This window comes from Rhinopithecus roxellana, chromosome 13, assembly GCF_007565055.1.
Source record: "Rhinopithecus roxellana isolate Shanxi Qingling chromosome 13, ASM756505v1, whole genome shotgun sequence".
Taxonomy (NCBI): Eukaryota; Metazoa; Chordata; class Mammalia; order Primates; family Cercopithecidae; genus Rhinopithecus; species Rhinopithecus roxellana.
Genome location: NC_044561.1, coordinates 103,582,851 through 103,595,519, shown reverse-complemented (window position 1 = coordinate 103,595,519; position 12,669 = coordinate 103,582,851). Strand labels below are relative to the sequence as shown.

Here is a 12,669-nt window from a genome sequence, read left to right as displayed (position 1 = left end):
AAAAAAAGAAAAAGAAAAAAGAGGCAGAAAAGTAAAGCCACAAAATCGTGGCAGCTATTTCCAAAACCCATAGCCAACAAAGATCTTGTGTCTTGAATACATAAAGAAATTTTACAATTCATTAAGAAAAACTCAGACACGCACGCCAAGAACAAAGAAGCCAAAGTGTTGAATAGAACATCCGAATGACCCGTAAATATGTGAAAAAGCTCTTAATTCCACTGATCATTAAGGAACTACAAATTAAAACCATAATGAGCTACCATTATACAGGGAGATTAGCTAAACGTAATGAAGATGAACAATATCAAGTATTAGTGGGGATGTATTAAAATGGTACACCACTTTGGGAAGCTATTTGACAGCAGATTAAAAAGCTGATCACATGCATATCTATGACCTCTCAATTTCCCCAATAGAAAGGCCTACATATGTGCATAAAAACGTATGAACAAGAATGTTCGTAGTAGCATTTATAATGGCCCCAAACTAGAAAGAACCCAGTGCTTGTCATCAGTAGTATGGATAAGTTAGTTATGGTAATGGAACACTATGCCATAATAAAAATGAGTGAACAATTGCTATCTCCACACAACATGGACAAATCTCAAAACATAATGAGTCAAACTTTCTGGAGACTACCTTTAATAGTAGAGTTACAGTCCATTAAGTCACTGATGCTTTTCTCACTATCAAAGCACGCATCCAGGTGTGTCACTCCTTCCTGTGACAGTGATGTGAGTTATCAGCAACACCTGGTAGTGTCCTTCTCAGCACTATGGTAATCTAGCCTGCCACTGGATAAGTTCAGTGTAGATTTGTCTCCTAGTCTCTATTAGCAACACACCGTTTCAGGGGGATTCTTCCATCGCTTGGCCACACGATGGCGTAATGAGCCTAGGGAAATAAGAAAACTGTGTTTTCCATTATGTAAAGTAACAGGCTAGGCTTCACTGCTAAACACATAGCGCTTCCAAACATTAACTCAACAGGAGAAATATGTTTGCTAAAGGGGAGTTAACCTTAATTTTCATAGAACAAACACTAAGCCTCCGAGTCACTGTAAGCCGGTGGCTTTATTTAATGTAGCCAAATGTGTTTTTTTGTTGTTTCTTTTTTTTTTTTTGAGACGAAGTCTCCCTCTGTTGGCCAGGCTGGAGTGCAGTCGTCCGATCTTGGCTCACTGCAACAACCTCTGACTCCTGGGTTCAAGCGATCCTCCTGCCTCAGCCTCCCAAGTAGCTGGGATTACAGGCGCTCTCCACCATGCCCAGCTAAGTTTTGTATTTTTTGTAGAGACAGGGTTCCACCATGTTGGCCAGGCTGGTCTCAAACTCCTGGTCTCAAGTGATCTGTCCACCTCGGCCTCCCAAAGTGCTGGGATTACAGGTATAAGCCACTGCACCTGGCATAGTTTAGCCAAATAATTCCTTAGAGTAAGTTTCATTTGTTCCGTTTGTCCAGAAAACTGGGGATGATAGGAAGCATAAATTATTGGTATTTGTAGGTTTTTACTGAGCCCCTGATTTGCCACAGGGAAAGTGATTTCCCATGTCAGATTCTCCATGTTCAGGAATTCCAAAGACTGGGATGTCATAGTTTAGTAAGGTTTTGATCACCATTTGAGCACTTGCTTGAGCCAAAGCAAATACTTCTGGCCACCCAGGCATCATACTAAAGAGTATTTCTTAGCTTGTGATGACCAAAGCTCTATAATATTCACTTGCCACCGGGTCCTAGGAACTTTGGCCTGAGTGGGCTTCCTTGGCTTGCCTTAGGTATTCCCTGTAAAGAAATTTGCTGACAGACAGCACATGCTCATATTATTTACCGAATTATTTGACCTTATTACAGGAGTGGTAAGATTCCAAGATTTCCAGTATATTCCTTTTGTTTAAGGGATATTGCTGGTTGGATGGCATGAAAAACCAGTTCAGGAATATCTCATTGGGTAATTCCCATATTTTCTATGGTGCTCTTTTTAGCTCTCCTTGATGCCTAATTTTCTAATCTGGGGGGAGTTTCATATTTCTGAAACCATGAATAGGACTCCCCATAGATGTGATGGGACTTCAGTTTCCCCAGTCCAAATCTTAGTAGCTATTTTCATGTAAATTTATTTAGATGTTTCATCTTGTCTATGAGTTCTACAATGAGCATAAATCTGTTGGGAAAATTGCAATGACTCTAATAAATCAGTCCATTTCTGTGTGATATTTTAGTTCTCGTTAATGTTAGAAAACCTCTGTTCTTCCAAATTTGGTCTGTAAATATGACATGTCCCAAACACATATTTGCTATCAGTATAGATATTGACTATACCTATATAAAGATATGGCTAATTTAAAAGTTCATGTAATAGCTGAGTACTACTGCTTGCCTGCTTTTATGTTTGTGAGAACATCAACCTCTATCGCCTCATGAAGACAGATTGCCATCAGTGAAGTGGTGACCTGAAAGTACGCCATCGACACTGTGCATCCATGGAGTGAACTTGAAGAAGTGTGTCCCTCATGGATGAAGCTGGAAACCATCATTCTGAGCAACCTATCGCAAGGACAGAAAACCAAACACCGCATGTTCTCACTCACAGGTGGGAACTGAACAATGAGAACACTTGGACACAGGGTGGGGAACATCACACACCGGGGCCTGTCTTGGGGTGGGGAGAGGGGGGAGTGGGGAGGGATAGCATTAGGACAAACACCTAATGTAAATGATGAGTTAGTGGGTGCAGCACAGCAACATGGCACATGTATACATATGTAACAAACCTGCACGTTGTGCAAATGTACCCTAGAACTTAAAATTTAATTTAAAAAAATAAAAACAAAAAGTGTGTCCCTCAGGCACTCAACGAGATCCAGAAATTTTCCATGAAGAGATGGGGTCTCCAAATGTGTGGATTGATATCAGGTTCAACAAAGCTGCTTGGGCTGAAGGAATAAAGAATGTCACATACCATGTCCATGTACAGTTGTCCAGAAAATGTAATGACGATGAAGATTCACCAAACAAGCTCTATACTTTGGTTACCTACGTACCTGTTACCATTTTCAAAAATCTACAGAAAGTCAATGTGGATAAGAACTGTTGATCATCAAATACACCAAATAAAGTTATAAAACAACCTTCTGAAAAAAATTCAAGGTCAAGTAGCAAATGCTGATGTAGATGCTGCAGCAAGTTATTCAGGAGATCTAGCTAAGATTATTGATGAGGGTGTCTACACTAAGCAACAGATTTTCAATGTAGACAAAATGACCTTCTATTGTAAGAAGATGCCATCTAGCACTTTCAGAGTTAGAGAAGAGAAGTCAATGCCTGGCTTAAAAGCTTTGAATGACAGGCTGACTCTTTTGTTAGGGAGGGGCTTATGCAACTGGTGACTTAAAGTTGAAACTAATGTTCATTTACCATTTCAACGATCCTAGGGTCCTTAAGAACTATGCTAAACCTATAGCCTGTGTTCCAAAAATGGAACAATGAAGTCTGGATGACAGCACATCTGTTTACAGCACGGTTTACTGAATATTTTAAGCCCACTGTTGAGACCTACTGCTGAGAAAAAGATTTCTTTCAAAATATCACTGATCAATGGCAATGTACCTAGTACCCAAGACCTCTGATAAAGATGTAAAAGGAGATTAATGTTGGCTTTATGCTGGCCAACACAACATGCATTTACAGCCCATGGATGAAGGAATAATTTTGACTTTCAGGTCTTATTATTTAAGAAATGCATTTCATATGGCTATGGCTGCCATAAATACTGATTTCTCAAGACCAATTAGCCAGGACTTATTATAATCAAGCTATCAAAAATCAGGGAGAAAAAAGGATTCTGAAAAAAGCAAGAGAAAAGAAGCATATCACATACAAGAAAGACTCAATACAGCTGTCAGTGAATTTCTCCACTGAAGCCTTACAGGTCAGGAGAGTGAGATAATATATTCAAAATGCTGAAGGAAAAAACTTCCAAACAAAAATATTTTACTGAGCAAGGCTCTGCTTCTGAAATAAAGAAAAGATAAAGGCTTGCACAGACAAACAAAATCTGAGAGAGTTCATTTCTACCAGGCCAGTCTAACAAGGAATGCTAAAGGAAAACTTTCAAGCTGAAAGAAAAGGATGTTAATAACTAAAATGAAAACATGTTCAAGTATAAAACTCACTGGTAGAAGTAAGTACACAGTCAAATTCAGAATACTCTAATACTGTAAAGATGATGATAAGTCACTAACATATTGAGTATAAAACAAAAGACAACCCTATTAAAAATAATAAGTTACAATAACCTGATAGGGGATACACACAATATAAAAAGTAAATTGTGACATCAGAAACATAAATTATCAGGAGAGATAGAATAAAAATGTAGAATCATATTTTGCAACCAAAGTTAAGTGATTATCAGCTTTAAACAGCCGTTTATAACAATATACGTTTTGTGTAACCCTTATAGTAATCACAAAGGAAAAATTGACAGTAGATACACAAAGGATAAGAAGAAAGGAATCAAAGCATTCTAATGTAGAAAATAATCTAATCACAAAGGAGGATAGCAAAAGAGGAAGAAAGGAACAAAGGATGTATAAAATAACCAGAAAAGAATGAACAAAATGGCAAAAGTAAGTCCTTGCCTATCAATAATTACTTTGAATGTAAACGGATTCAGTTTGTCAATTGAAAGACATAGAGTGGCTAAATTGATTTTTTTAAATGACTCGACTATATTTTGCCTACAAGAGACTCATTTCACTTTTAAGGAAACACATAGCCTGAAAGTTAAGGGATGGAAAAAGATGTTCCATGGAAAAAGAAACCAGAAAAGAGCAGGAACAGCTTTTCTTACAACAGAAAAAATAGATTTTAAGTAAAAAATCACAAAGTGAGACAAAGAAGGTCATTGTATAATAATAAAGGGATCAATTAATTAAGAGATCAGCATGTCCATCACCTCAAATTTTTATTATTTATTTGTGATGAGGTCATTTAAAAATCTTTCTTTTAGCTCGTTACATTATTATTAACTATAGATACTGGAGTACTATTCAGCCTTTAAAAAACAGAAATTTCTGCTATTTGCAATATGAATGAACCTAGAAGGCATTATGTGAAGTGAAATAAAGCAGGCACAGACAAGCAAATACTGTATGATCTCACTTAGATGTGGCATCTAAAAACGTTGAACTCATAGACGTAGAGATTAACATGGTTATTACGAGAGCCTCGAGGGAGGGTGGATGGGGAAAGGCGAGACATTGGTTCTTGGGTACAAACTTTCAGTTAGATATGAGGAATAAGTTCTGGTGTTCTATGGGGATAGCATGGTGACTATAGTTAAAAATAATTATTTATTTCTTTTTTAACAATTATACTTTAAGTTCTGGGGAACATGTGCAGAACATGCAGGTTTGTTACATAGGTATATATGTGCCTCACATAGGTATACACGTGCTTATTTCTTATCCAATTGTTTATACGTTTTTTCAAGTTTGCTTGCTTGCTTGGTTGATTCATTCATTCAAATTTGTTTCACACAAAATGCCAACTGGCTCTAATTTGTCTTTGTTTCTTAATAGGAAGAAAGACCCACCCAGGCATGAGTGCTGCTGGCAAGTCTCCCACACTTACAGAGTATCAAGCTCAGATAAGTGATACATGTTGTCCTTCTGCCTGCCTGACCTCAGTTATCTCCCATCCCTTTTAGTTCACTGCACACAACCCTGATCCATTTCCAAAACTAATAAAGGCGGGCTACTGCTCTGCTACAATGATCTCTGTTCGGTCACCTGCAACACAGCCTTTCATTCTGTTGGAACATGTCAGTCATGAAGCCCTGTTTAATGATCATTGCCATCCTTATGATCCTGGCTCAAAAGACTCCAGGTAACTCAGGCCTCTCTCAAAGGTTCTGGGGTCTTGCATGTGGTACTGGTATCTTGGTGACCTCTGCAGTGACTCCTACTCACATATAGTGGGCAACACCTAAAGCCTTTTCTGGTCTCAGATGGGTCACAGATGTTACTCCCAAGGTTAATTTCATGTAAAGATTTCCCCTGGTTCTGCTTTGCCAAGACAAATTTAAGAGGTTGTTGTTCTTGACATAGCGGACAGTCTAAGCATGGAACATTTTAGGTAGTGCTGTCATTGGGGTGGGAGCTTAATTCATGAGTTAGGTGAGAGACTGTGTGCAAGTTGAGGAGCCATAGGAGGAGTATAGCAGTTTGGAGTTGGATAGGGAGTTGAGGTGGGGAGGTTGTAAGACCTTAGAGATAGGGTAATATCCAAAAAGTGAGTGGGGATGAGCATGGGGTGAATAATTGTATTTATAGGTTGGGCTGAACAGATGTTTTGGTGTAGTGTAGAGAGGAGATGGTATTTTTTCTTGAATGGAGCTGGGGGTAGAGTTGGTGCAAGTGGGAGATGGGGTATAGAGAGGTTTGTAGTTGGGCTGTGTTTTAGATTGATGCTGTGAATTGGGGTTGGGTGGCTTGGATAGTGTTATGTTTGTATGTTTTGCAACTGGGCTTTGGGTGGTTATTAGAAGAGATAGGGCTTGAGTTGTAGTTAGTGTTTGCCTAAAGTGGGTATCTTATTCAGTCGTGGGTATGTGAGGTTCATCTGGGCAGGGATTGATTTAGCCTGGGTTTGGGGGTGATTAAGCTTGAGTAAGACAGTTGGATTCATCACAGCAGGGCTATGGCTATTGAAATAAGGAGAATATTGACTCTTTCTCAGATATATGGTTTGCAAATATTTTCTCCCATTCTGTAGGTTGCGTCTTCATTTTGTAGACTGTTTCCTTTGCTGTTTAGAAACTTTTTAGATTGCTGCAATCCACTTGTTTGTTTTTGCTTTTGTTGCCTGTGCTTTTGGTGTCATATTCAGAAAATCCTTCCCAAGGCCAATGTCAAGAAGTTTTTCTCTATGTTTTCTTCTAAGAGTTTTATGGTCTTAGATTTAAGTCTTCAATCCATTTTGAATTTGTTTTTGTGTATGGTATAAGATAAATATCCAATTTTATTATTTTGCATGTAGGTATCTAGTTTTCCCGATACATTTATTGAAGACACTATACTCTCATGAATATGTCCTAGAAATCTACTGTACAACACAGTTCCTATAGTTAACAGTACTGTTACGGATATTTCAAAAATTACTAAGGGAGTGGATTTTAGTTAAGTGTTCTAAAATAAGATTTGATATTCAAAAAATAATAATTAAATAAGATAGGTGGGAGAAAACTTTTAGGGGTGGATAGGTTTATGGCATAGATTGTGATGACGATTTTGTGGGTGTAATGTATGCTTATCTCCAAACTCATCAAAATGTATAACTTAAATATGTATAGCGTTTTGTGTGCCAATCATACTTCAACAAAGTGGTTTAAATAAAGAAAAGGGGAGAATAAACATTGGATGAAAAATGTCCAGTATTACTTTCAAATTCTGAAGAAAGTTTCTGAAGTGTGATTTTCAAGGGCACTGAAGACTGAAGAACAACAGATGTGACTGTGGATGGCTAGGATAGAGGAAATCAGGAGGCTGGAATGTTCGGAAGTGTCTCCTGTCAAATCTTGGCATATACAGAGAGATATGGCAGCAGTTTCAGTTCATCCTATAGAAAACCAAGATTGTTCTTCCTTTCTTGATAGTGAGTTCAGATTCATCTGATCTAGAGGTTTCTCCTACTCTTCCCCTTTTTTCTCCCTCTGTTTTTCGTCTTCCTTTCCTCCTTTCTTTTCCCGTATTGCTTCTATTTCACAGTCTCCTCCTTATTTCTCAGCTTCTTTTATCCCCTGGTTTGAGAGACACTTGTTCGCATGCTCAGAAAAGCTCAGTTCTCATTTCTAATGGTGGTAGAAACCACAGGTGGGTTTGCAAGAAACAACAACAACAAAAACGAAGACAGCACTCTATGCTTCAAGAGTTGTACATAGTGTAGCTTCCTTAATAATTATTGAGTAATTTTACTTGGCAGAATTTATGAGCAGGAACAGTTCTGGACAACCTCTTCTATTAGGACAATCCAAACAAATTTTTCCTTTCATCCTCCCAAATGTATGCATATGAAATTAAACTGTTTGAAAGCCAAGATCTTGTCTTTTAAATCTACACAATTCTGATGTTGAGCTGAGTGTGTTGAATAGAGTAGGCTTTAGCAAATGCTTATTGAATGAATGAATATGTAATGAATCATTGCTAATAAATGTATATGAGTAGAAAGAACCTTAGAAATTAGACGGGAGAGGATCATGTTTGGTTGCACAGCAGGCAGAGAAATAATATATCACATTGATTTTGGCTCAGAATGGAATTTTTAAAAAGGTCCAGAGCATATCTTTTGTTTTTTGACTTAAGACATTTTAATTTGCTTTTGAAACACTTCCAGTGGGGAAACATGAGCTGGGCAATGTCTAGAGCTGAATGTGAGAAGGCCATCCAGAATCGTGGCTTTCGCTGCAAACAGGAGCCCATTAGTATTTTCCAGGGAACTCTTGCAAAGCACCCTTTCTCTGGCATCTCCTTAGATATACTGAATCAGAAATTCTAGAGACTTGGCATGAATATACTTAAAAATTTCCCAGGTTATTATGAAGTATGACATCTTATTAACTTCCTTTTTCACAAACACACTGGAGACTTCCTGATTTGGTGCAAACTCTGCCATTCCCATTTTCTGACATGGAGAGACTGGGTCCAGAGAGTTAAAATATAGCATTGTGCAGAGGGCCAGAGACTATGCTGAAATGCAAAAGTTGGTCCTCTCTGACTTCAATTGGAAGATGGAGAGATTATCAAAGTTGACATTAATTTGATCTGGCTGTCTAAATTTGTGACAATGCAGGGCGATCTAAGGTTAGAAAAGTAGGAGTAAGAAACTGTAACTATCTATGACAAAAATCTTTATTTTTATTTTAAAAATTTATTTATTGAGTCACTGTAGGCAGAATCCTCTTGGGCTGGCCTTGACCCACTTTCCTTGCAGAGAGAACGAGGAAAAGGCAGTTTGCCCATGGCTTATTCTTGGTATCTATGTTTCTATCCATCCCTCCAGTGACTGCAGACAGGAGATCTTGGGTCTCCAACTGCCCTCCAGTGTGTTTGGTAGAAAGGAAAAGTCCTAGAGGTCAGGTGTTAGCCAGAACAGTGTGGATGTCACTTGGGGGAGGCCCTTTGCAGATCTTCTTCTCCCATAAGTATAATGGTGCTAAGAGAGAGAGAGCGTGCCGGTCCCATGATAAGGGGTGAAGATTAAGGTGGGAAACACAGTGATACCATCGTGCTGGAGCATGGATGAATCAGCATCATTTTCAACCTCCTTCCTCTGGTTGACCAGCAGGCTGGTTGGTGTTGGAGCAGTTGAGATCCCTCTCTGGATTCCTAGGGCAGTTTATACACACACCAGTACCCAAATGTTGTGGGATATCTGCCATGGAGGCATTTTCCTCTTCTTCTTTATTTCTCTTCCCATTCTCCAACTTCACCTAATATTGGGCATTTTACTTTCTCTAATCTAAAAATTAGCAAAGTATTCATTTTTTTCCCTGCAAGAAATAACATTATACTTGCATTGTCCCATTTTCATCAATGTTAATAGTGAATAAATTTGATTAATTGGAGACCTCTATCTACTTAGCACTGAGTCCATGGCCTGACACGGAGTGAGTGTTCATAAATGGGTATGGAATGAGGGGGCAGGGGGATGGTTGAAAAGGTCCTTGAATACCAAGCTAAGGATTTTGAACTCTCTGTTGAAATCTGTAGAAGGCTCTGTGTGTGTAGACATGATGAAGGATGATGCCATCTTCTCCTGGAAACCCTATCACAGAGAAGCAATGTGACACAGAGAGAAAAGAGCATGGGCTTGATGTCATGTAGACCAGAAATTGAATACTGGTTTGATCAAATATAAGCTATGAGAATGCAGACAAAACAAAGCATCTCTTTGAGCCTCAGTGTCTTCATCAAAGAGTGAAGATAACAGCAGTTTTTTATGAGGTTCAGTGAGCTATCATTTGTAAAATGCCTGTATGTGGTTGATGCTGGACCATACCACAGTACATGGTAGTGATTATTAATATTTCTTTCTAATTGCTCCTTTGTCTGTAGAACATTAAATAGGTAAGTAATACTATTGATGACTAATATTTATATAATGCTGATTAAGTGTCAGGAACTTTGTCACTGGGGTATTTTCAGGCAAAGAGCTTATGTTCACTCATGTACACACCTGGATTAGCAATATGTGGAAAATGAATGGTGGAGGTTTGTACAGTGAGCACACATGCTCAATTTATGTGAGAATGTGGATCTGTGAATAAAGTGGGTTGTATACATGGGTCTGTGTATATGCCAGTATGCTGCCCGTGTATGCACAGTACCTGTTTCTGTAAGGCCAATGTACAAAGAGAGACAGGTGTAGTACTTGTTTGCTCCTGTTTCAGAGGATAAAGGCATGCATGCACACGGGCTTAAATATTTGTGTGCTATCTCAGAGTAGATCATGGCTGCCTCTGATTAGCTGTGTGTGAGGGGCACAGATCTCTGCAGGCACTTGGGGACATATGTGCTCACAGTAGCATTCTTTGAAACTTCATACTCTCAGGAGAAGACTTGCATATCAACAACACCATCTAATATTCAATTACTTGTTATGTGCCAGATGCTTTTCTGAAAATACTATATACACTAACCTAGTCATTACTAAAATCTTAGGAACTTGGCTCTATTATTTTGCCCATTGTGAAGATGATGCAACGGAGGACTGGAGAGCTGAAGTAACTTGCTTGAGGAGGGAGAGATGGTAAATGGCAGAGCCCAGATTTGAATTTAGGTAGTTTTGATTCCAGATCTTGTACCCTTAATATTCTTAGAGCGTGTTCCTTTAAATCATGCTTTGTCACCCTATTGTCACTGCTGCATGGAAACTAAACATGGCTATGTCTTTCCCAGGTGGCCTGTTCAGATCCCACAATGGCAAGAGCCGAGAGCCTTGGAATCCATGTGAGCTTTACCAAGGCATGTGCAGAAACACCTGCAGAGAATATGAAATCCAATACTTAACCTGCCCAAATGATCAAAAGTGCTGCCTGAAACTTTCTGTGAAAATAACCAGTTCTAAGAATGTGAAGGAGAATTACGACTCTAACTCCAACTTGTCAGTTGCAAACAGTTCAAGCTACTCTCACATTTGAATATCACCATCAGTCACCTCCTCTGTAGTAACTTCTCCTCCATTCTGGAATGCTTTCCCTATAAAAAATGCATTCCTTCTTGTGTGTGTGTCTTTCATCTGTGGGTAGTCATCACTGGTCTGGAGAGAGTACTGAGAGCTGGGAAGCTATGGAGTATAGGAATGGGCACTGGCTAGTAAAGCCAGTAAGATAGTGGCGTCACTCAATACAGGTGTGCCGAGAAAGGAGAAGGTCACATTTCTGTTCTGTTTTGACACCATTCTGGTGGCTGCAGAGGGAAGATGACAACTGTATTGAGTCTGGATGCTCCTGTGAACATGTGGAGGGATCAAGTCCTCCAAGTAAACCTTGTAGGCTGAGGATAGAGACAACTGAGCTGCATTTGATATCCAGAGAACTAACTTGGTATGTTTGCCGTAATGATGAGTCCCCAGGAAGAACCAGAACAAGACAGAGGGATGAAAGTGAGTGTAGAGATTTGTTGGACAAACTAGGGTAAAATTTTCTAAGTGGAAAGTGGAATAAACAGTCTTGTCACTGGGCATTCTTCCTATTTTGAGGCTGGAGGACTATTTCTGGATGTGGGACAGAGGTTAATGGTTATGGTGCTAGAAAGGGATTTTGCACAGAGGCTGGACACTGTGCTTGATGTCCATTCATTCCTGAGAATTGAGGAATATTGTCCCCCAAGTTCAAACTTAGTTCACAACTAGTACTTGAAATGCTAAGAAATTTTCATTGTGTTATATATACTCCTCTTCTATGGCCAGTGTCTCATTTCTCCCTCTGTTTGGATCCAGACTTCTAGAGCTAGTGTTCCCAGCTAAGTTCTCCAAGTTCTAGAGTCCCAATTTTACCTCAACTAAGAGAAATCTGGTTTTTGTGCCATCACTCCACTGAAATGGTCTTGCATTTGGTTGCCAGTGCCTTTCTTGTTGAAAATGTAAGCACTCTTTACATTTTACCATCTGCTTTGCCTTTAGCTAGTGTTTTACAACATTTCTCAATCCTTTGAAACCCCCCCCTTTTTTTTTGCCTTGGCTTCTGGTCTCTGGGTGTTCTTTCTTAGTCATTTTTGGAGTTTCTTCTTCTGCCATCTGCCCTGTAATATTTCTTTGACATTTTCACTACTTTCTCTCTCTATTTTTTTTTTTATATATGTACTTTGCTGGCATTTGCTCATTGTTTCTTAGATCAATGACAATCCCACCCAAACCAATGGATCCAAGGCTGTGCACTAAATGACCAATTTATATGTGTGACTTTTAATTTGCATGAAGCTCAAAAGCCTAGTGTGAAAGTTTAATGTTCATATATTAGAGATTTTCATTGACATTTAGAGATGTTTGTTAGCAGAGGGTGGGGTTTTGACAGAAGCCAGGTTTCAAGGAGGAATGCATAAGTTTGCTGGCCTAAGTAGCATGACAAGGAAACAAATTTTACAGGAGGCTGAGGCATGAGAATCA

General features: G+C 39.0%; 1 protein-coding gene across 1 annotated transcript; it reads left to right on the top strand.

Moving 5' to 3' along the window:
• Window positions 1-5,825: 5,825 nt before the first annotated feature.
• Window positions 5,826-11,203, top strand: DEFB116 (defensin beta 116). The gene is made up of 2 exons (XM_010361271.1): window positions 5,826-5,892; window positions 10,962-11,203. The coding sequence occupies exons 1-2, from the start codon at window positions 5,826-5,828 to the stop codon at window positions 11,201-11,203; spliced, it is 309 nt and encodes a 102-aa protein (XP_010359573.1).
• Window positions 11,204-12,669: the final 1,466 nt, after the last annotated feature.